General features: G+C 43.7%; 1 protein-coding gene across 1 annotated transcript in view; it reads right to left on the reverse strand.

Annotated features, from left to right (window-relative positions):
- Positions 1 to 235: 235 nt before the first annotated feature.
- Positions 236 to 25,440, reverse strand: part of LOC138959447 (cell division cycle and apoptosis regulator protein 1-like) — a 33,860-nt gene continuing 8,655 nt past the window's right edge. The window contains exons 8-22 of the mRNA XM_070330947.1: positions 20,846 to 21,071; positions 20,145 to 20,425; positions 19,153 to 19,351; positions 17,277 to 17,339; positions 16,690 to 16,815; positions 15,789 to 15,878; positions 15,296 to 15,487; positions 14,875 to 15,042; positions 6,346 to 6,387; positions 5,909 to 5,962; positions 5,417 to 5,453; positions 4,931 to 5,091; positions 4,201 to 4,339; positions 3,219 to 3,422; positions 236 to 2,571 (exon numbers count right to left, since the gene is read on the reverse strand). Coding sequence (XP_070187048.1) covers positions 2,282 to 2,571; positions 3,219 to 3,422; positions 4,201 to 4,339; positions 4,931 to 5,091; positions 5,417 to 5,453; positions 5,909 to 5,962; positions 6,346 to 6,387; positions 14,875 to 15,042; positions 15,296 to 15,487; positions 15,789 to 15,878; positions 16,690 to 16,815; positions 17,277 to 17,339; positions 19,153 to 19,351; positions 20,145 to 20,425; positions 20,846 to 21,071 — 2,272 coding nt within the window. The 3' untranslated portion in view covers positions 236 to 2,281. The remainder of the gene's footprint in view (positions 2,572 to 3,218; positions 3,423 to 4,200; positions 4,340 to 4,930; positions 5,092 to 5,416; positions 5,454 to 5,908; positions 5,963 to 6,345; positions 6,388 to 14,874; positions 15,043 to 15,295; positions 15,488 to 15,788; positions 15,879 to 16,689; positions 16,816 to 17,276; positions 17,340 to 19,152; positions 19,352 to 20,144; positions 20,426 to 20,845; positions 21,072 to 25,440) is intronic.

Consider the following 25,440-nt stretch of genomic DNA (forward strand, 5'->3'; position numbering starts at 1 on the left):
TTGGTCATCATTACCTGCTGTTCACTTGCTTTGGTCATCATTACCTGCTGTTCACTTGCTTTGGTTATCATTACCTGCTGTTCACTTGCTTTGGTCATCATTACCTGCTGTTCACTTGCTTTTGCTTAACAAGTATCACGCACACGCACATCTACACTCAAATGTGCACATCCACCCACCTGCACACATTTCTCTCTCTGACGCACACACAAAAGATATTACAAAAAAACACCCATTAGTTTTAGTTTTACAACCAAATTCATTTCAAAGTAATTTCCTTTACATTCATCACTCAGCCATCCAAAAAACTTTGAAACACGTTCAATTTTGCAATTATTCAGCACTGAACAATCTTACTTAAAATTCATGTGACAACACTTTTGTACGATGCTTTAAAATGGGTTCAACTGAACCCCAATGAGTGCTTGCTCAATCCCCCTTGCTTGCAGTATGAAAGAATTTCAATCCAATTCTTGTGATGAACATGGAGTATGTGTTGGAATAATTACAAATGCACGAACTTAAATTTCCTTTTACCAAAGAGTTAATATGTATCCATACATGCATGATGGGAAATAAAAGCGTTGTCATTCATACAAACCGAATTCTCTTCAGAATGTCCGTTTTATGTGACACAATAAGTCCACAATCACAAATCAAACTCAAAACTCATTGCACAATAAAAGAGTCTCTGTGAAACCTTAGTAGACCATATGTCATGATATGACACAATATTGTATACACTACATGTTTCTTTAAAATCTGTTTAGCTCATTACATATGTTCAACCTTTGAATACCATCTCCATGTTCCAAAGAAATGAGCACTGGCCTCAAAACAATAGCTGGCTTTACAAACAGAGAAGATAAAAAAAGAAAGAAAAAAGGCATTGCACACACTGTATTGATCAGACCAACAAAACATCTTTTCACAGTTTGCAATCAGACAAAACTAATATTTCCTGTCGGCATACAGGAGGTCTTTTGTGATAAGAAGCGACTGATTTACGTCAATTGTCTAGCTTTACTTTGCAGACTAAAATTCACAGAAAATATGTTTCAGATAAAATTTACCGGAACTATGATTCCGATAAAGTGGTTTTCATAAAGGAGTTTGTTTGTTTGTTTGTTTGCTTAACGCCCAGCCGACCACTAAGGGCCATATCAGGGCGGTCATAAAGGAGTGAGTGAACAATACAGCAGTAGTGTTGAATAGCAGCTTTTGAGAAATTTCAAAATGTACAAGTCTAACATGCATTCACATTTTACCTCACACTTGTTTCATCTAAAAGGCATTTCACTCTCATTCTGAACAGACAGCGATTGGAAACATTTTGATCAAAACAATGTAATGTGTTTTGATTCAACAGTACATACAATCACTTTTAAAAGTACAGCATGTATGAAACCTGAAAGAATCACTCCACATGTAACTGGAACAAGAGGGACAATAACATTTAACACAAACAGCATTGCAAAAACAGATTAAAACTCATCCGTCATCTGTGACATATAAGTAACTCCTTTTCACTAGGCTGTCTATTGTCTACGTCAATATCTAGAGAGAGATAAAACAAAAGAAGTAAATACATATCTTTAAAAGAGACAAAAACAAAAGTACTGCCCTATGCATAATGTTCCTTGTAGAAATGTTAAATGTTCAAGGAAAGAAGCAATTCAATGTACAAATCACCTCCTACAATGCCTCAACCTAGCAGAAAAAATCAATAAGGTCTAACAATGAGTTCTGCAGTAAAGGTAGATTTCTGCTTCCACTCTTCATTCTTCACTGCAAAAATAGTATGCCTATGCTAAAAAAAATCAACTATCCTTCTACCCAACTGTCTGAATCTGACACTTGCAGTGGGCCGTGTACATTTTCCTAACTCTCACCAGATGAGGATGCATGAACAATGTGTCATAACTCTAACAGGCAGGTTTTTAGAAATGACATGCACAAAAATGCAACAAAATCCTTGCAGCAAAAAAGACACAAAAAACAATAACTCCAAAACTGAAGGGACTTAGTCATTTTTCTTTCCATGTCAGTCACATCAGGCCATTCATTCTTCCTGAAAATTCTTCCGACTCATAAAAAAAAAATAATCAATCAATCTAAATAAAAATTCTCCAGCCTTTCCAAAAAAACGCTTCTCATGCCTCTACCTAGAAACTCTTCTCCTGCCTTCCATCTGAAAATCCTCTCAAGCGTTTTCAGGAAAACTTCTTTCACACCCTTCTCTCGCAACAAATCTCTCGCACACCTTTCCTCAAATGCTCTCTCACGCCTTCTCCTTCTTGACAGCAGCAGTGTTCTCCTTTTCTTTCCCCTTGGGACTCTTCTCTTTCTCCTCCTCCTTCACCTTGTCCGGGCTGATGACACAGAGGGCGGAGACGGCTTGGGTCAGGGCGCCTTTGGCTTCGGAGACGGCAGCCTCCCACTTGGTGCGCTGGGCCTCCATGTTGGTACGCTCTGTGGTCTCTGCTTGAAGTTTGGCCTGTGTGGTTGCCAGCTCCTCTTTCACGTTCTTCACTGCTGTTTCTTGAGTACTCAGGTTGGCTTTTGTCTCCTCTGTCAGCACAAACGGCAAGCGGAGGTTAAAGTAAAGTGTTTAAAATTGGCAGCCAGTTTAAACCAGCTTTAGGGTGCATATTCAGTTTTGTATGAGAAGGTCTGCTGAAGAAAAAAGGGTAAGGGAAAAATGATGCACAAATGTAACAGGTTAGCTGTGGACAGGAAATAGAAGAGAAGGAAGAGGAGAGTTTGGACTGCGTGGTTGACAGCTCATGATAATCATCATAATCATCCAAGATGCCAGAACTAAATACGCCCAAAATGTAATACAAAATTCATCCTTCAAATAAGTAAATATTTCCTACAGAAATCAAATTCTTTCACACCTCTTCTTAACATGAAAATCCATGCCATGTAGACCCATGTCTACCAACACCTTTTCAAGACCCCCCAATTTAAGACCCCCCTCCCCCCTTCCCCTTTTAAAACCTTGCTTTCTCAGGTGTTCTGTTCATAACCTCTGTACATTTACCGCCATTTTAGGACCTGCTTTTGTCGAATTTGTTAAGTCTGAAAAGCGGGTTTCCACTGTTCCAGTGAACCTTTCTTTCTAAAATGAGGGTCTAACCCCAAATTGCTTCACACATCTTCCAGAAATGACAATCCATTCATACCATGACAATCCATGCCACCCAGACACTCACCCAACTGAGTTGCCATGTCGGCCAGTTTGTTTTCCAGCAGTGTGCGCGAGGTGTCGCTTCCTTCCAGCTTTTCCATCAAACTCTCCAGGTCCACCACAGAGCCACGGAACGTGACAAACTCCGTATCCTTCCCCGCCGTCTTGCCACCTTTTGTGGACGCTGCTTTTCCACTTTGGCGGAAGGGGGCAAGGAATTCCGAGTTGCCTGTGAAAAAAAAAGATGAGTCAATTGTTCTTTCATTTTCAATGGTTATTTTCTAGGAAGTCTATTGATCATTTCAATGGTTATTCTCTCTGGTGCCATGAAACTAGTTCCAAATTACATTCAACTCTTGTTGTCATTTATGTTTAGAGCACTTACGACCCTTTTTTCTTACCGTTAGAGCTCTGCATTACTTGATTATGATCTAGAGTGAACAGAGGAGTGACACTTCATTTTCTTAGTTGTGACTTTTAACCTTAGGACGATGCACAAAACAACAACCATCACTTTTTGTTTCACTCATTACTCATAAGGAAAGGAAAAGAGGGGAGAAATGGAAAGCCATCTCTGTAAATGAACAACTGTCATCGTTCTGTGGCATCAGTGCCTGCCCTATCAGGCCATGCTCTATGCCCTAATGCTATTTTTCTCAATCTCACTGTTTGAATACACACACTTACCCATATCACTGCTTCAGTGGAAGCACAAGACTACGTCAAGCTTTGTTAAGATAATTTGAAAAAAAAAAAAGACCAAAAATTAAAAGCGGTAGAGAAAAGAAGAAAAAGGGAGAGGAAAGGAAATGAAGAGAAAAGCAGACAAAAGAGAAGAAAGCTATGAGACAAAAAAAAACATCAAATAAAGGGAAAAGAGAAAACAAAATAAAAATAAAATAAAAGGACAACAGCAAGGAGAAAGGGAAAGAAAATGGAAAAGCAACACAAAAAAAGAAGTAAAGAAATAAAAAAAGAAAAGCAGAGAAAAGCATGTGCATGTATACCTTTAGCGAGCATATCCACATCAATAGCCAGCAAGCCGCGGTCAGACGCAGTCTCCCCCTCCTTCACTGCAGGTACATCACACATCTTGCGGTAGTGGAAACTCTCTCGGGTCACAACTTTCTGTACAACCTTGCGTACCTGGAAAATGACAGTCAAATCTGACAACTACTTTCCAAAATGACAAGAAACAATTACAATTTTAATTTGAATTAGTTCTCTTAGTAAAACATTTTGACCTTAATTTTGCAATGTAAACAATATTTTTTTCACACTTTAAAGAAAACCTTAGTTCTTCGTGAACACGGGACAGATTTACTTTACCTGTCGATTACTTTTATAACTGCAGTTTTTCCTTCTTGCAAAAACTTCCATTCTTACTTCTTGCCCATGTATTTATGTCCACTAACATCATTATTTTGTTCACACATTTTCTATGATAACGATGATAATGAATAAGAGTAAAATACCCCAGAGTTCAAATCAGAGAAGTGGATGAAAGTGTTTCCTTTTACCTAAACTAAGAATTTAATTTCCCTGAAAGGCTAGCTGACAAGATATTTACTGGGACACAAACACGCAGACATTCATGCTGACAAAGACATACAATAGACACAGACATACACACCAACAGACAAGCGGATGGATGAACGGATAGACAGACGGATAGACGAGCAGGCAAACAGACAAACATACGTACAGACAGACATGCACACTCTCTCTCTCTTTCACCTGAGCCCTAGACAGATCCATGCCTAGACTGAAGACGATGTCCTCCAAGTCGCGGTCTTGCAGGTAGCCGCAGTGGTTCTGGTCAAAGTACACGCATGCCAGGAGAAGGGCTGGGTCCACCGTTTCAAACTTCTTCTTGTCACGCTTGCTGTCCTTCTTGTCTGTCACGCACACAGCAAAAATACACAACAGGTCAGTTAAGATCCGTGTTACTAGACAGTCTACCTGCATAGCACACAGTACCGCTCTGTCCTAAATTAAATTTAGAAGTAAGAGTAAGCTTTTTTCCATCTGGGCTTGAGATCATGCTTCTCAGCTATATATCTAAATCATAACACTTATGTAACAGGTGCTTTCTTGTAATTTGTGTGAATGCAAACAAATATTTCTAAAGTGTTATTCAAAAAACAAAACAATTATGCATACAATTGACACAGAGGTGAAAATAACAGTGACACCACCAAACCTACTCGTCAATCTCCTTACCTTTGTCTTTATCATCATCTTCTGCTCCACTGGGTCCCTGCAATCAAAATCAGTTTCTGAATATCAATATGTCTAGAGTATTAATAACATTCTTCTTCATCAAAGAAATAACACAACTAGCGGACCACAGTCTAACATACATCAATGTTTCACTGGTTGTTAAGAACCTAAAAAAATGGAATCAACCTTTTTTTCTGCTATGAAGTCATGAACAGAAAAATAGCAGTAAAATCGGGATCCCACAGAATACTCTGCACTGTTATTACAGTGCAAAGAACCAACCTTTAGGTTTCATTAAGAGTACAAATGAACAATCCGAGAACAACCAACATGCACATGAATACTGGAAACATCTAGACACATATTGAATGCTCAGACTACATGCCTGGCATATATGCTGTTGTCTCCCTTGCTAAAATGTTTAAAAACTTATTTTTGTTAAATTCAAGCAGTATTTTATGGCAAAGACAAAGAGAAATGCTTTCAACTCACATCTTTCTCTTCCTCGTCATCCATTTCATGGTCTCCATCCACATCCTCTTCATCCTGAAACAGCATTTTCAATCAGTAGTCATTACTTGCTTCCACAGCCATACCTGTAAATTCTTTCTTTATGAGCTTTATCAAAAATGTTTGCGCCATTACGGCCTTAGTGTGGTCAAATTCAGAATTCAATTCCTACCTGAAGCAAAGCAATAACAGAGCACTGTATAAAAAAACCAAGTCCCTTAAAGTGATGTGCCTGCAGTTTTGTGAATGCACTGTAACTACAACTTATTGACCCGGCTCCATTCTGAAAGAGTCCCAGATGTTCCTTTTACTCTGCTGTCGGACCTGTGTACTTAGCAGTAATGGTACAGTATTTCACTTATATTCCAAAGGAATAATTAGACTGCAAAACTTGATAAATCTGTGTTGATATCACCTACCTTCTTCGAATCGTCACTCTTCTTTTTCTTTGAAGGAGGTTCCTGGAAAAACATACAGAAGTGGCGAGTCAAAATGTGCAATAAATGTTTAACATTATACCTTAAAACAAGGTAAAACTGTATGCTGATATAACTTTACCTGAATAAAATTTTATTACACTATCTCTTGAGAAATAAATTAAAAATTTTAGTAATAAATTTTCATTTGATTAATATACTTACCCAACTCACATATAGCAATTAACCCATAGTTCAGTGCTGATACCGCTGTACGCGTCCCCTTAGCAACAAGGAAGACGCCTCTAAAAAAGAGTGACCGAGACCCGTAAGGGTATCCAGGCCAGCCCGTAAGGGAGGCTGCCTTCCATATGCGCGCGCATATGCCGCCATCTTGTCATTCTACACGAAGCCCAACTCACTACTTTTTTAGACCCCCATACCCCCCACAGCGGGGAGGCGGGAGGGAATAAACGATGTGAGTTGGGTAAGTATATTAAGGGGAGGTGGGCCAGTGCACAACCTTTTTTTCAATTTTGAATGTTTTATTGTGTCTGAATGTTATTTTATGAAAGAAATGAACAAATGATGACAAAGAATAGTCACTTTTTGTATTTTCGGTTGCTGGTTTTTGTTTTACGCGACAAAAACAGTCAAAATACAGACAAAAGTGGAGTACAGGAGATACACGGATTTTCATCAGATGTGATTGTCACACTTCTAATTATTGTTTTATTTTATCCTTCTGGGTATGCTCTAGGGGATTACGAAGCAGATTTTGTTTATTATATTTATATTTGGAGTTAGGAACACTTCTTTGTTACAACTGTCAAACTTTAGGGTAACGCTTGCGAAATTATTTTTTGAAATAATCTGGATATGACTATAATAAAATTTCAGCAAAATCCCTTCGTAATCCCCCAGAATGTTATATTCTGCACAAACTACAAAAGAAAATATTGCTCTAGCTAAATTACAGCCAGAGAAATCGCGTAACCCAAGACGTAACCGTAGGCAAAATGGCTGAACTGAGAAAAACGACATTGAAGATTGAACATCACAGAAACACTATTGAAACAGACACACAAGGACAAAACTGTGTTATGAATGAACAGCTTAGTTTATTTGAATTGCAAACTACTTAGCCTTTAGCACGTCAGCAGAGAATTTATGCGTCCATCCCTTCTTTCCCTCTGTCAACCAGCATGGGGATACTGCCCCAGCGCTAAACGTGTATCAATGACCCGATTCTCGTTTGTATTTGCATGCGAGAATAACGGTATTTTTAACGGTAACTTACTTGAGCCAGAACGAGACTTATTTCCTTCCGTTATCTCGTCGATTTGTTGGTTTCCTCGAAGTTTTCTGCTTTTGTTTTTACATCGATACAGTACTTTGGTGCTTCGACAAGCAAGATGGAGGATGATGAGTTTGAAACTTTCGTTTGAGTTGTTTTTTGACAACAAATCGTACGTGGAATCTGAACGATTTACTGAGGAAGCTCTTCGCAATGAACTGTGTACCGCGGTGAAGAAAATGACACAGTTCGTCAAGACAGTGACGGAATTTACGAAAGTGCAGATTGATACAAACAGTTGCTGATCCAGTTTCGTTCGGGAAATGGCAGGCCCAGGAAACATTACCGATAATCTGACTGATGTTGGATACTTTCTCCTGTTTTTGTTTTTTTTGCGTAGCAAATGCTCAACTTGCTTGTCGAGGAGATACTGCACAGAAACTGACTCAAATTCAGCGCAAAGCAAGCCAGTGCCGAGACGTAAAAAGTGTGCTGCATGGCGTGTTCGGAAATGGCGACCTGTGGATCTGCGTGGAGATCAAAGCTTTCCTCTGTATCGGAAACACCGACAGAATCCAAACTTTGGCCTAGTACCAGCGGAACTACTTGTTGTTGCTAACCGAACTAATAAAGACATTGTCCTCTTTCTTATTTCGAGCCATTGTTATCGTATCAAAGGTTGTTTCTCAAGGAAAAATTCGCTTTCGGTTGTCACCGATCGTTTGATGTGTAACCAGGATGTTGTGAAACCGAGTGAACTTCGGGTGTTCCCGTCATGGCCGAGAGTCTCTTCGGTAGTTTCCGTATGCAAAATTCGTAAGCTGAGCATGCGCACTCACAAAGTAAACTGGTTCCCGATTTCGGTTTATGAAACGAACCAATGGATGTCGAGTACCTTCCAAATAAGGACATTTCCGTTCGATTACGATTGCTGCCTTTGCAACGGACAAGTGGCTGAGTGAATGGAACATTCATCAAAACACTGATGTCATGTTATAGGTCAAGAGCTGCTGCGCAGTTTCGTATGTCGTGAATGCACTGTTTTGCTGAGGACAAAGCCGTAACTAGCCTTTGAAATGAGACATTTTTTGGCGGGGGAATATCGACTACAGAAGACAATCAATGCCACACATGTTCACATTTTGTCTTTATTGACAGATAAATAGGACACTTTTGACAAAAACACCGACACACATGGATGATAGGTATGTTATGGAAACATAATCTGCTAAAATACCCAAAACAGTGTTTTGAACGATTTGGTCAATTTTGCACTGGCCCACCTGCCCTTAATCAAATGAAAATTTATTACTAAAATTTTTAATTAAATTACATATCTTACCCAACTCACATATAGCAGATTGCTACTATAGGAGGAGGGTACTTACCAACTTAAGACCGCAGGACCTGCCCTGCAGCCACGAGAGCAGGCAAAGCCGCACTGCCATCTTGCCGCCTTGCAGCAATGTCTCTCAAATAAAAATTGATGAACACGTCCTCAGATTTCCAATAAGCCGCCGCCAGGACCTCTGATAGGCGCCCTGAGCGAAGCACGGCCACAGAAGACGCCCAAGCCCTCGCTTCGTGCGTCCTGGCTGACGTAAGAGGAAGCACCGCCCTAACCTCGCCAGACTGGCGTTGCCACCATCCATACGCTTGCTTAATGGTCAGTGAAACCCATTTAGTCAAGGTGACCTTCGAGATATCCTTCGCCCGCACAGTGTTGAGGGATATAAACAATAATTTCTGAGTTTCCGAGCGAATCGGCGAAGACCTAGACAGGTAGCTGCTTAACGCCCTGACAGGACAATTTGACAGGTCGGGGTCTCCAGGAGCGAGTATATCGCTCAAGGGTGGAATACGAATGCAAGGCGAAGCCTGACCGGGCTTTTGATTTTTAGCGAGAAAATTAGACGTAAATCTCAAAGAGTAGGAGCCATCCCTCTCCAGGGAAATATCTTTAGCGAGACCAGAAAGTGCGTGCACCTCGCTACCCCTCCTAGCCGTGGCAAGCAAGACCAAAAACAGAGTTTTTCTCGTCAAATTAGGTAAACTAGCCAACCGGAGAGGCTCAAAGTCCTCCGATGCAAGGAAACGGAGAACCACAAACAGATCCCAGGCAGGGAGCTGTGATCTTGAGAGAGCTGCGTCAAGGGCAGCTCCCTTAAGCACGCTTGAAATGACACCGTCAAGATTGATCTTGCGACCGAGCTGTCTAAGAGTGGAAGAAATCGCAGACCTTCTAACTCGCAGTGAAGAAGGAGAGACCCCCCTACTAGCCAACCAAGAGAGGTGGTTGGCTACCTCCATGGACCTTGGGGAAAGATGTTGAACCTTATTCTCAGAGCACCACTTGGCCCATGCAGCCCAATGAGAAAAGTAAACGGAGCTAGTTGAGTCTCTGTGTGCTTTCTGTACCAGTTTCAGAGTTGTGGCCGAGGCCCCGGCACGACGCAGAGCGATTCTGACAGAATCCAGCCGTGAAGCTGCAACGCTTGCGGATTCTCGTGCGGGACCCCTGACCTGGGCTGTAACAGGTCGCCCCTTCGAACGCCTAGAGGAATGGGTGGGCGCACTGCCAGCCGCAGAAGGTCCGGATACCAGTGCTGGCTGGGCCAAAGAGGAGCAACCAGCACCAGCGCTGGTTTTTCCAGATCCACTTTCCTTACCACCTTCCCTAGCAGGCAAAACGGAGGAAAAGCGTAAGCCTGCAGATTTGTCCAATCCAGATCCAACGCGTTCACCGCCCACGCCAGAGGGTCCGGGAACGGTGAGACGAAAAGGGGAAGCCTGGTGGAGAATCTCGTTGCAAACAGATCTATGCAAGGCTTGTCTACTTGAACCCAAAGACGGTCCAACGCCTGGTGGGAGAGGGTCCATTCTGAATGCAGAACCTTGTCCCCCCGACTGAGGGCATCCGCCAAAACATTGAGCGTGCCCTTCAGGTACTTCGCTGAGAGAAGTATGTTGTGCGAGCTGCACCAAACCAACAGACGGCAAGCGCTCTCCGACAGCTTCTGCGAGCGTGTGCCCCCCTGCCGATTTATGTAAGCGGCCACAGTCGTATTGTCCGTGTGGACTTGAACATGACTGCCCCCCAGAAGCGGCAGGAAAGCCTGTAAACCCAGAGACACAGCCTCCAGCTCCAGCACGTTTATGTGCTGAGGAGCTAGGGAGAGATCCCACAGACCGGAGGCTGTCTGATCGGCCAGATGAGCACCCCAGCCTGTCATGGATGCATCTGTAACAAGAATGTTCTCCGGCGCCGGAGGAACGATCGGAACACCCTGAGAGACCCAGGGGAGCAGCCAAACACTTGTAGTGTTGCTGAACCAACTCCCCAGTCCTATGCGAACATTCCAGCCCTGAGAGGCTTGGTCCCACTGCCTCCTCAAAGCCGCCTGAAACGGCCTCTTGTGGACCCTGCCTAGAGGCACAAGGGGAGCCATCGATTCCATCTGCCCCAGTAGGGAGGACAACTCCCGGGCCGTGGACACACTCTTTCCTTTCAACAAGCGAACCAAGTTCTGAAGCTTGTCCACCCTCTTTTGAGAGGGACGGACTAACCACTCCACCGTATCGAAATCCATGCCCAGGTAAGTGAAGCGCTGGGATGGTTCTAACTCTGACTTCCCTAGATTGACTGTAAAGCCCAGCTGAGCCGCCAGGTCGAGAACCCTCGCAGTCTGAGTCCTGCACATGTACTGGTCCTGATGCAGATTCAACCAATCGTCTAAATACGCCCGTAGGCGTACCCCCTCTTGTCTGACAAGGGAGCAAAGCTGGCGAACGACCAGCGTGAAGATCCAGGGGGCCAGGGAAAGCCCGAAGGGGAGTGCCCGAAATTGAAACACTTTCTCGCCCCACAGAAAGCGCAGCCATTTCCTGTCTTGAACATGCATGAGCACATGGAAATATGCGTCGGTGAGATCCACCGACGTGGCCCAATCTCCCGGACGCAGAGCTTCCCTTACAGAGAGAGGAGTCTCCATGACAAACTTGACTACCCGTAGGTATTTGTTCAGGGTGGACAGGTCCAAAACAGGCCTCCATGCCCCTGAGGCTTTGGGCACCACGAACAGCCTGCCGTAAAAGCCGAGGGACTCTCGATCTCGAACTTCCTCTATCGCACCCTTCAGGAGTAGGGAAGCCACCTCCGCATGAACGGCTGACTTGGCTTCCGGGTCCACGGGATATCTGAAAGGCGGAGGTATCCTGGACAGAGGTGCCTTCCCCTCTGCCCAGAGGAGACGGAATCCCGAACGCACTATTCCCAAAATCCACCGGCTGGACACCAGGCGTGTCCAGGCGGCCAAGGCCCTGGAGGGGCCACCCGCCGCCACCAAGGCGGGGGTTACTGGGAATAGTGGCTCGGGAGACCCTCATTGGGGGTGAGGCTTGTGCCCCGACCCCCGAGAACCCCCAAAGGAGCCTCTCTTCTGGTAAGGCGCGCCTCGCCCCCTACCCCGAAAAGAGGTGGACTGATTTTGCATCTTGCCCCCCCCCAGACGAAGAAGGCTGAGCCTTATTCTGAGAGGTAGGCTTGCTCTGAACCTTCTGAAAGCCGTGGTGAGCAATCCTTGCAATAGCCAGATCCCTAGCGTCCTGGGTTTCCTTCTGCAAAGCGTCCAAAGAGGAAGCACCCAGCAGCGACCCTTCCGTAAAAGGAGATACCTTAAGTCTGTCAATGGTACCCCTGTCTCGGATTTTTGAACCCGCTAAAAAGGCAGTTCTGCGGGAATGCACAGCATGCCCGTAAAGCCTGGCTGACAAGCTCAATTGTTCCTGAGAGACCCTGGCAAGCGTCGCCAACAGAGTTGTCACATCCTCCTGGGAGGCGTCGTAACGGAACTCAAACGGGTCTAACGATGAAGCGATAGACCTAGACAAAGAGCGTTGGAGAGAACTAGAGACGGAACCCAACTCAAGCAGAGATCTACCCGTCTCCTCCAAAGCCTGAAGAGCAGACTCCGTGTAAGGGACTATTCTATCCCTGGCATACCCGTCCTCCCGCAGAGAAAGCAGTTCCGGAGTCACCGGTAGAACTGATCTCGGCAAAGCAAAAGAGTCAAGTAGAGCGACGGGACGAACCAACAGTTTAGAGCTCTTTGAGAGCGCAGAACAAGGAACGTGTTGACCCGCTTTAGCCAACCAGGGGCCCACCACCTCCGGCGCCTCCCCATGCTGTGACAACAGCGGAAAGGCATCGGACATAGCTCGACCTTTCGCAAAAACCTTCGACATCTCGACCGCCACAGAGGGGGACTCCCGGAATCGGAACGAACTTTTCGGTTCCTTAGCACTCCTGAAATCCCCTAAGGCAGAAGGAGGATGGACAAACTGAGATTTGTTCACCGCCACCTCCTCCTCGAGATATTTCGAAGCCACTCCAGCCGCCAGAGCCACCGCATCTGGCAGCTGCCGTGGCAAAAAGAATCCAGCACCTTCAGCCTGAGAGGCGGCACCGTCATCCAGGTAGTCTTCGTGCCCTTCCGTGCACTCCGGAGGCTGGTCCCCGTACTGACTAACAGAGTCAAGTCCAGAGCCAGCCATACTACCACCAACTTCCTGCCCCCTGGGCGGAAGCAGATGCCTTTCAACCTGACCACAGTCTACTGACGAGGCGGGAAGAATAGGAACATCTGTTCGCTTGTCAGGGCCCTTAGCACCCACTGACACCCCGACTAAGCGGTGGATATCAGCCAGTGTTTCAGAACTTTCACCTGGGATTAGACCCGAGGCTACTCCCTCAAGACAACGCTCACGTGGAGTACACATACCTTGTGAAGAAGAACGGCCACTGGCCGGAGACCCCACGGGAGCCTGAGAGATCCCATCCTGAGACGCATGCACGTCCGCCCTCGTAACAGTAGCAGAGGGAGGCAAACGCACACTGGCCAGCGACGACGCACCCCCGACACCTGCCGGCAGCGCACGTAGCTCCGCCTTAGTTGACGAAACTTCAGCCGCTAAGGCCGAAACCTGAGAGCTTAATGTCAAAAGCAAAGAAGCAAAATCCGCAGATGCAAGCCCAGAACCTACAGGCGAGACATCCCCTACAACATGCTTAACCCCGAGCACGGGCTTCTCCGTAGGTTTAGCAGACGAACCGGAAACTCCGGGCACGCCAACAACAACATCACTACATTTTTTGGATTCTGAACCCGAAAGAGACACGGGCGTATCGCCGTGCGTTTTAGAACTTCTAGAACTTCTAGAACTTTTCTTAACAGGAGAGGGCGAAGCAGCTACATGTTTAGATGTTGACCTCTTCCCGTCCGCATTGTCGGCCATGATGAAAACAACTCACAAACAAATTTGGAAAAAATTTTGTAAGTCCGAAAACAAGCCAACAATGCCGCCAAAATTCAGGTAAAAAATGGAAAGATCTCACCTCAACAGCAAATGCGAAGTCCGGAGACAAGAAGACACCAAGGGGAACACAAACCAGGTCTGGAAGACCAAGCAAGTAGGCTGAAACACAGCCGGAGCGTACCAAACACGACCAGCTCCACTGAGCGCTGAGAGTAGAATGACAAGATGGCGGCATATGCGCGCGCATATGGAAGGCAGCCTCCCTTACGGGCTGGCCTGGATACCCTTACGGGTCTCGGTCACTCTTTTTTTAGAGGCGTCTTCCTTGTTGCTAAGGGGACGCGTACAGCGGTATCAGCACTGAACTATGGGTTAATTGCTATATGTGAGTTGGGTAAGATATGTAATTTAATACAATTTTAATACCCAATCTCTTGACAAATGAATAAAATGTTATTACCCTATCTCCTGGCAAACACATCAAATTTACAATCCGTAGCCCTCACCTGATCTTTGTGAACCTCTTGCTTTTTAACACAATTTTCTTGTTCTGTTTTTGTGTGTATGTGGACGTTTCCCTGGTTCAATAGAACTCTCTTCTTGTTGCCTGTTCTAACACAGCTACATTCTGAGGTAAATGGGTTGGCCTTAATCAGGTATTTCCTATATTTTACTGGTTCTAATTTGAAAATACTTGAAAGCAAATTATAAATTGGTCATCCCTTCCAATTTCTATTGCAGCTGACTGTTCTCTTTGGTTTCAAAATAAGTGTTTTGCGTTCATTATCACTGGTTGCTGTAACTGCGTGACCTTTTTTTGTGACAACCATCCTGCCTGCCCCTTTGGTACTACATGTACCAGTTTACAAAACATCTCTCCTGATCCATGACTTCTTCACAAACATCCACAGTCCACTTACATCGGACTTCTTGTCCTTCGAGTCTTTGTCCTTAGAGTCTTTTTCTTTAGGGTCCTTCTTCTTCTTTTCCTCTTCAACCTTGGGGGGTGCGGCCGCCAGCGCTTTGTAGATGGTGAAGCCAAAGTCTCGCATCAGCATCTCGTTGAACAGCTCAGCAAACAGAGAAACCTGGAACACGCGGTGGAGAGAGTGATTCTGAGTTGAGCACGACAGTGTCAAACTAACTGATTCGTTAGATGTGGAAAATATCAGTTTATGAGAATATTCAACAGACAGTCAAACATATAAACAAGCCGTGGATTTCAGTCAAGATACCTAGCCTCACACGACCAGAGCATCAAAAACGCAAGGGAGCTGGGGCAACATTACTTCCAAACCTGAAACTAAAAAAAAAAAAAAAAAAAGCATCTTCATGACTCACCTCAAAGGAGTGCTCCTTGTTGTCCTCAGGGCGGTAGTCCAACAGCACGGAGAGGGTCATGACGGAGCAGTCAAACTTGCCCGACTTGGCCACTGTGTTGGGGTGCACGATGATGGCTGGCGACTCCGGCAAGGTGTAGCGCTTCTCCAGCTGCTGTCTCTCCTTCTTCTTCTTTCTCTCCTGCTCCTCATCCTTCACATTACAAACGCAGGTGACATCAGTAACTATTCTTCTTATGCATTAGGGCGCTGCACCTCCCACATGCACTTTTTGCTCGAGTGGACTTAAAGTTAAGTGTATGGACATTTTTTCCCAATGCCATTGACTATTACATTTTTGGGGAAAATGTGATTTTATTATCTGTTGTGTTGTTGAAATGACAGCGTCTGCCAAAAGTAAAAACTCCTTTTGCCATAAGGCTTATGCAGATTACAATCAAGCTAGGTAAATGGAAATAACTTGTTGACATGCATAGCAAGGCCTCCATACTCACCTCTTTCTTCTGAGCAGCATCTTTCTTTTCTTTCTCCTTCTCTTCTACCTCTTCTTGTGCTTTTCTCTCCTCCTCTTCTTTCTCCTTTTGCTGCAAAGGTAAAACAGTCAACATTCAAATTCATCCGTCTGTTTATGACACTACAAAGCAACTACATTTGCATTCTAGCTGCAAATTGTGAATTCAGTTGCTGATTGCCTTCTGTAGTAACTTCTTGTCATTTCTTTCTTTCTAGCGTTTTAACTACTGTCAAGGAAAACTATCTTTACTTCTTTACTGGTTCATATCTTAAAATCAAATTGTCTACAGACGTTCATTTCTAAAGTTAATACAATTTAGTTCTCAAGAACTAAAACGGAATGAAATGAAGCAAGAGCAAAGGAAACACCCCAAAATGTGTCACAAACACAAACCAAACAACAACAAAAAGAGAAAAAAAATCAAGTACTTTGAACTGTCACCAACTGAACCGTTGACTCACCAGCTCAGATGTCTAATTTATGGAACAGAATGGTGAAACTGATTAGAAAATTGTTTACCCCCTTTCACTCTAGGAATATAATTATATTCTCTCTCCTTATAACCCATTTGTAAATGGTCCTATTTAACTCTCAGTAGTTACTTTGCTTCATTGCTAAATTGCCCTAAAATGCTTCAGCACACACCTGGTCTTACCATACTGCATAGTATATACAAAATAATGTTAAATAAACAAATCTCCTTTTATTTTAAATTTCAACTATAAAAAGTAAAAAAACAAAAAACATTTCCCCAGTAACTGTTACCTTGAAAATCATGTTCAAATGTATCATGTCCCATTCAATGATGATGATAAAACTAATACCACTACAACTAATAAAAAAAATAAAATAAAAACCCCAAGAGAAGGGGCGAGACTGACAGCTTTATCGATAACATCGGCTTCCTCCTCCAGCAGTAGAGCCTTAGTGAGGCGCGCAATCAGCTGGGACTTCAAACCTTTGGAGCTCAGCGCACGGCTGTCCAGTTCGTCACGCAGTTCTTGAAGCTGCAAGCCAGTCATAAACATTACATGAAACATTGTGTTATGCAAGTATTTTGGTCATGAAGCTGCCGAACAGATTCATATCCATGATATGATCGTTTCCTGACTACAAGCTCCCCACCATACAGCTTCAAACCCACTCAGAACAGTGTCTTCATGGCAATGAAAGTTTAAAACATCATACAAAAGTTTTGCGTTGGCTTTCATGTTGGTAAAGACTGTTATTTTTGAAATATAACAACAAAGAATGAAGTTTGAGGTCAAACCCAAGTTTTTTTTATTTGCAAAACATTGTAATAAAAGTCCCTATGCCAGGCCTTTTGTCTTCCTACACATCTGCTTATCTTTTCCATGAAACTTCTCGCATTGTCTTGCGACTCTTTCGGAGACTGATCATAAAGATCTTAGCTTACGGCACCGCTTAATACCTGTACCATGATCATGTATCATTGCATGTTTCTTACCTTGAGCGATTTAGGATCCAGCAATGAGAAATGAGTAGGCTCTTTCTTTGGTTCTCCTTCTTCCTGTAGAAACAAGACAGACCTCAGTCAGTTCTGTTCTCAATCATTCCTCACCTTGCAAGGCATAGGACTTACATCCTGGCTACATTTTACTACATCAACACTTTATGTCACAAAAAAAATGGCTGAAGTTAGTGAGTGATTCCATGGGATCCAATCCACAAATTATGAAGAAAACAAATCATTTGAAGAATTTCATCTGCCGCTTGAAGTATGTTTTCCTCTTCCGCTTGAAGTAAAATTTCGTCAGGTTTTCTGCATTCTTCTTCATCTTTTGTTTGTGAAAGGTTCTGCTCTAGTTTTTGGAGCTATGAGTTTGATAGATACCACCCTCCACCTGCAAACGAAGCAAGAGGTAAGCACACATCTACAGTCCCACACGCTCAACGCAATCATACTTCACTGGTTTTTCTGTGAACTTCTCTTTTTCTTGGAGTTGCGTTCAGTTTCCACCCCTTGGAGCCATTTTGTTAGAAGTTGCAGACCGGCCGACTGGAGACGTTATTTATTGCAGACTTCGTTTCAAGCACAAGCACGCAAACCACTTGCACACTATTTTCTTCCGTTCACAACTTCCACGTGCAGGTACACACAAATGATTCTGATTCTGCCACAGCACATATATCTCAGTGAAATCACCACCTTCAAGACATAAGCAAATGCCAAGCTCATAACGACATACTATCTTGATCACCCTTTGAGTTCAGTTTCCATTTACTGTTTACACACAAAGGACAAAAGGGAAGAGAACATACTACACACATACACTATCAACAAACAACAGGTTCGGATAAAACAGGGGAAACAGTGTACACTCTTGAAAATCAAGCGCATCTCATCAAAACACAGAGACCACTGTCAGATAACCATCAGTCTGTCCATCCATCTGCTTTGAAATTTGAATGCACACATGTTTATTCTTATTCTTCTTCTGCATTTGTGGGCTGCTACTCCCGCATGGGCATGAGTGGGCTTTTACACATATGACCCTCCCCTCCCCCTCCCCCCCATCATTTGGGCAGTCATACTCAAATTCCGGGGGATTCTTCTTCTATCTTCATGGGCTGCAAAACCTACGCACACTTGTGTTTTGCAAGTGTATGACATTTTCCGCCCTGCCAGACTCTATTTACGTGCTTGGTGTTTCGTTTTTCTGTAACCTAAACTCCCACATGGATTACAAGATCTGTACCATACGTACTTGGTCTTGTGCTTGTGTGTACACACGAAGGGCGATAAGGCACTAGCAGGTCTGCACATAAATTGACCTGGGAGATCGTAAAAACCTCCACCCTTCACCCACCAGGCGTGGCTGGGCATGGAAACCCAATTGGTCTTCCACAAATAAGACCGATGTCCTAACCACTAGGCTACACGCCTGTCTACACATGTGTCTAACTCTCAACATACACACACAAACATACTGGGTTGATAGATGTCTGCTTTAGAAAGTAGAGTTTGGGGCTGGTGGGTATAGGTTGGGGTGGGGTGAAGGTAAGGGGGAAGGATACAAAACACAAACAACTGAAGTGTGCACAACACATGAGAACAGGAGTACTTGTTAAAAATGGAAACTGGGCTCAATCAGGGTTGAAAATCTCACCACAGCAATAACTATCTCCCAGAAATAATCCCACAGCTCCTCAAAATGTTTCACGAAGGTGGTGATCTCACGTCTGTGCTATAGTGTGAAGAGCAGCTCACGTGGCGAGCAACATGGCCGCGAAATGGCAGTCCAGTACACACACACACGAAAAAAAGTATAAAAAAACAAAAACAAAAAAACATCAAAAGAACGTGGAGAAGGAATCAATGCCTGTGGTTCCTCGGTCTCCTCAGCGTCTGGGTTCAGTTTTTTTTGCAGCTTCTGCGTGTAGGCTTTCTGCAGATTCATCCAATCAAGGCGCGTGGGAGCGCAGCGCCAAACGTCTGGCAAGAAAAGTACGACAGTTTCAACCCGTGCAGGCTTGGTGCTGGTTTCTGCCCGCAGGTAGCGGATTTCTGCAAAGCGATACCTGGGAGAGAAAGCAGGTCTTGGGGCTAGAGGGCGAACTTCATCATCATCATCATCATCATCATCATGTCCCAACAGTAAGTACACAACGCAACACAGCATTCATCACAACATGGCACACTAACTTACTACAGTCATGTAGAATGATAGAAAACAAAGACGGGACAAAACCTTACAAAAAACCCTGCAGATCCTATCAGATTGGTAAACACTGGTTTAAACTGCAAAGCCACTTGCAGATCTTTTCTGCCTTCAGAATGCAAAAAAACAAATGAGAGAAGAAAAAGATTAAAACAGAACAGACATAAAAAGGACATCACAACTGAATACAGAGCAACAAAATGATACAAGAAAATCACGGTTGACTTCTATCCCTCGGTACTTACCTCTGGCTGAAAAAGAAACATTTTATTAAACATAGCAAACACAAGCTACAAAAGCAGATTATTGTAAAATACTAATTCAAATAATTTTTCAGCTCAGTTTGATACAACTTAATGTCAGAATTTACATACCTACGAGTCACAACCAGCTGTGTTAATTCTCTACATATGCAAACTTCACAATAGTCTAAAGTTCAAGCTTACATTTTCAAGCAAATCCATTGATCCTCTAAATCGAACACCCTTTCGACAAATTCCTTGGAATTCCTTTACACCTAAATACCTGCAGATCCATGAAGCAGAAAACATTTGAGAGTTTACTGCCTGCTGGAAACAGACACTACAACTATTGAGTACTATACCCCCTTTGTGCGAATTGCGCTTACAATTGCCTGCCATCATACTACTCACCACTGAGTGCACTTTGAGAGGTCAATGCCGGTCAGAGCTTTGGTGGTGCGAATGGCTGTCTTGATCAGAACCTGGGGGTTGTCTTCCGGGTCAGCTCCATCCTGGGACGGGGACCAGGGACCCCCGATGGCCATGGGCTCGTTCTTGCCACGGGTGCCGACCAGAAACTGCACAAGGCGGGTGGGGTGCTGAAAGGAGTCCTGGGACTCGGGTGCGTCCTGGGCCAGTGCACATGACTTGCTGTACAGGTCGTCCAGGCTGAGGCACGTTAGCAGCATCACCTGTCAGGTACAGTCAAAGGGTTCATGTTGGTAAGACTGAAGAGTTCTTTTAGATAGCATTGCGAACCTTAAATGACTGTGCCATGAAAAATCCTTCAATACAACCGACGCTTTATTAGAAATCAAAATCCCCTGATATTTTTGTCTATTTCATGTGTATGAATCACTGAGCACAGCAAACATGTCACAGTTTTTTCCCCAAATTGAAGTAATAAAAAGTGCAACAAGATAATGTAACAACATACACTTCAGGCCATACAATGTACTGTCAAGCAACCAACTGCAAAGTTCACCTTCCGATTGAACAAAAGAAAGAACTCTTTCAGTTAACAACAGAGAAAGGAAAGACTGAACAGTCCAAGACATGCTGAACACTTTTTGTGCAAAGTAGAAAATACAAAAAACTGTCCACACACTGACCTTGGCACAGAACTTGTGGTCAGCATCAGGGGGGTCCAGAACGGCGGTCTCAGGGGTCAGAGGACTGACCTCTTTGTGCATGACATGGAATTTGCTTGACTGACCCAAGCCAAATGGACGGTTCAGTGGCAAATTGTCTACCCAAGGGGAATTACTGTTGAAGAAGTCGCTGGGGATGTACATGTTGACATACTTTGACCTCAAGGTCATCACACTGGCCTCCTTCCTGTAAGACAAGGTAGAGACATAAAACAAGTCAAAACAGGGCTGCATAAAAGTCAAACACTACAGTGGAATCACACACAAACACACATACAAGGATGGCAAATGCTCATGTGACTCACACTTGTCATATGTAATATAAAACAGAGACAAATCATCTGCTACTCTAGCTGTTTGAATACACAAGAATTTGATAATTTCTTACTTATCGACCCAAACACGACTCCACTGTAACCTCAGGGATGTTGCCACAAATTCATACCTATAGGAAAAATGTCCTGAGCTCTTCGGCATCAATAGGACATTTGACTGCTTTCAGACATTTTAATAGGACATTATAATTTTGTGCAAAACACAAAATTATGATCACACACACACACACACACACATATCAATATATGTGTCGTGCCGAATTCACGGAATTGCCGAATTCACGGAATCGGCAACATTTTTGCCCATTTCGCGTAATCGGCAAAACGCTGCCTATTACGCGAAATCGGCAGCGTTTTGCCGAAAATGCGTAAAGGCTCCTAACATGTGTCCATTTCGCAAAAGTGACAGCCAGTCTGTTACTTTTTTTGTCACCAGAATATTGCATTAACATTGCTTTACCTTCCCATTGTGGTTTTATGGTCTGTGTTGGTCTGTGTCCAGCATAACTCCGGTAATGCGCGAAAACTACACTTTTTGCCATAACTTGCCATAGCTTATCGATTATTGCAACATTTATCCTTTCGAGTATCTAGATGTTTAAGTGTAATGACACCCCAGGCATTTGAGAACTTTAAAGCCAAAAACGGGCTGCCGATTTGGCAAAATGGGCACATTTTACACGCATTTACGCGTTTTCGGCAAAACGCTGCCGATTTCGCGTAATAGGCAGCGTTTTGCCGATTACGTGAAATGGGCAAAAATGTTGCCGATTTCGCGAATTCGGCAATTACGTGAATTCGGCACGACATATGCACCAACATTGTGTGCGTATATTGTTTTATTACTTTTGTTTCAAACAGGACACACACAAAACAGAAACAAACAAACTAAAAAGCAACCAAAAACTTCTGCACTCTTACTTTGATTGGCACACAAACTGCATGATTTCCTGACAGCTTTTTCTTGACATATTCGACATATAGTTTGCCTTTATAGACTCTGATGGTCTCTTTGCTGTCAAATTCAAACCAACTAGTACTAAACAGGGTCAGCCATGAATAGTTAAAGGACCCCAACAGCCTATTTTTGGTGTCAAAAACGCGTTTATTTGCGTTTTGGCGTGACTTAGGTTAACCAGACACATGCATGCCGTAGGAAATTGTTTTCTCACCTTCCCTCACAGGGTTTAGTTTATTTCTGAACCATTAGGCCATAATCCGACGAATTTCGTGGCTGAAGCGAAGCGTTTTCGCATTCCGATCTGGCGGCCATTGTATCTCGAACGTCCGCGAGAGTACGGAAGTGGTGAATTCTGGGTAAAATTTTCGATGACGTCAGAAGCCGTATTCATAGAAGCAACTTTAGCTGCTGAACCTTACAGTTTTGAGCCTGGGAGTTAAAATCAAGGGTCTGCGCGCCAAGGGCTATGGGATTTTTCTTCCTTTTCTTCGCTGGGAAATTTGGGTCGCTTCCTTCGAGTGAAAAGCTAGAAACAACAGAGTCGCGCTACCCGAAAGTCAGTGAATCTATTAGATTATTTTTTCTCCATTTCTTTATTGTCCCATCACATTCCACAACTTGGACACATACCAAAACTTGGACACATGACGATATTACGACGTCTTTGACACATACTACAACTTGGTCACATACCACAACTTGGACACATACCACATCTTGGACACATACCACAACTTGGACACAGACCACATCTTATACGCATACCACAGCTTGGACATATACCACATCTTGGACACATTACCATAGCTTGGACACATACCACAACTTGGACACATACCACAACTTGGACACATACCACATCTTGGACACATAGCACTACTTAAACACATACCACAACTTGGACACATTCCACATCTTGGACACATACCACATCTTGGACACATACCACATCTTCAACACATACCACAACTTGGACACATACCACAACTTGGACACATACCACATATTGGGCACATACCACAACTTGGACACTTACCACATCTTGGACACATTCCACATCTTGGACACATACCACATCTTCAACACATTCCACATCTTGGACACATACCACAACTTGGACACATATACCACAACTTGGACACATACCACATCTTGAACACATTCCACATCTTGGACATATACCACAACATTGCACATATTGGACACATACCACAACTTGGACACATACCACAACTTGGACACATTCCCCAACTTGGAAATTTCCACAACTTGGACCACAAGCGCGACTCTGTTGCTGCTAACTTTTCACTGGGAGGAAGCGATCCGAATTCGACAGCGATGAAGGAAAATAACGAAATGGAAAAAGAAAGAAAAACAAATCTAATGGATCCCTTGACTTTAGGGTAGCGCGACTCTGTTGCTGCTAGCTTTCCACTGGGAGGAAGCGATCCGAATTTCCCAGCGATGGGACGATAGGCTGAATAGAGATTTTTTTTATTTTTTACAAATCGCGGATTTAGGTTCGACGTAATTTGTACAATATTTTTACATTTTTACAAACGACGGGTTAACAGCTCAGTTGGAGGTTTAATTGGTGCCAGTGTGTAGACATACAGGCTGGGGGAGTGGCTTAGGAGCGAGCAGATAGCTGTATCGTTATCAGCGTCTGTTATACTGGAGATCGTTCTTACAGCGGCGTTCGAGTTGAGACGGAAGTGTCCCACCTATTTGGGTTGATAATCGGGGATAAATGTAGAATTGTATCCTCTTAGTCAGGTTTGAGGCACAAAGTGTACGAGGAAAAAACATTCTCTCTCAAGGGTGGAAGTAAAATGTCTGCCAGACTCGTTCTCGAATTTAAGTTGATGTTGTTGTTGTCGTTGTCGTGGATGAAATCAAGGTTGTAACGTGTCAAATCAATCGTGTTCCACCTACAGTTTATCAGTGTAAAGCTGTTGTTGTTGACATTGTAGTTCTTGGTTTTTGAGTTGTTGTCAGTGTTATTGTCGTCGTTGTAGTTGTTACCCAGTCGGATAGAAACAAATAAAAACTCAAGCCTGAGTCTTTTTTTTTGCAACTCCGAACATTCGGCAGCAGCACACTCTCTCGGCATGATGTCGGGAGCACGCGCGCATCCACAGCTGCAGCAAAGACGCACACCGAGCGTTGCTACTTTCGCTTCTGGCTCCCCCTTGTGACGTCACAGCCAAGGGCTTGCCGCCGCGGGGAATTTGAAGTCTCGCGTAGCAGACGAATTTGGTCGCTTTTTGAGCATGCATTTTGTGTAAAATTAGACTGATGCAACACAAAACCTGAGATTTACTGATCGGTTTTTGCGTCTGTAGATGCTTACCTATATCATTAAATCAACCCCAACTGCTTTATCTGACCTTAAAAAGAGCCTGTTATGGTCCTTTAACCTTTTTAAAAGACTGTCTGTGCGAATGTCCTGTTGTACGTACATCTTCAAGTCACGAAACTTTACTTTCCGTGATTGTGGAGGTTTCAGCGGCGTCACTGTCATTGGCGCTATCATTTTCCGGAATTATGCTATTGCTAGCCGTGTTTTCCAATGTTCTTCTTGGCCCTAATGTAGCACACGATGCCGTTGAAACGCCAAACGTGTTCAGCTTTTTTGTTTGTTTGGTAGGCTTTAGCTTTTTTCGGTGGCATAATTCAGTGCCGTGCGCTTCAACTCTAACCGAAAACAAATTAAAGCATACGCGAGCCTTGGTCAGCTGGAGTTGTCTCCCGTACTCCTAACTTTAGTGCTGTAGACGGATGTACGCAAACAGCTCATACCGCAAACGGTTCGTAAAACGCAAGATCTGCACTGCACAACTTCAGTGCACCTGCACGCGAGAGCGCTTGGTCACTTTTTGAAGATTATTATCATGAAAGGAAAATTATCAAATAACGCGCTGTCCGAAGGAATGGAGTTCTTATCGGACAATAACCGCGCTCAGTTGAAAACGATAGGACATCTGACCGCCATGCGGCTAAGTAAATCGGACATTTGAGCCTTTTAATTTTGGTCTATGTCCGATGTCCGACGCCTAACGACATCCCTGTGACCTTGAAAAATGACCACAATCAACCAAACCTGGATCATATCTAGCGGTCAATGAACCCTGGAATGACTGTGTGATATTACCAAAGTCTTGCTTAACATTTTTTCAAGAAAATTATAATTCTTATTTTAAACTTTAAAAAATGTTTTCATTTTTTTTTTACCCAAACATGACCCCGCTGTGACCTTG

This window comes from Littorina saxatilis, linkage group LG2 (assembly GCF_037325665.1).
Source record: "Littorina saxatilis isolate snail1 linkage group LG2, US_GU_Lsax_2.0, whole genome shotgun sequence".
NCBI classification, from domain to species: Eukaryota; Metazoa; Mollusca; class Gastropoda; order Littorinimorpha; family Littorinidae; genus Littorina; species Littorina saxatilis.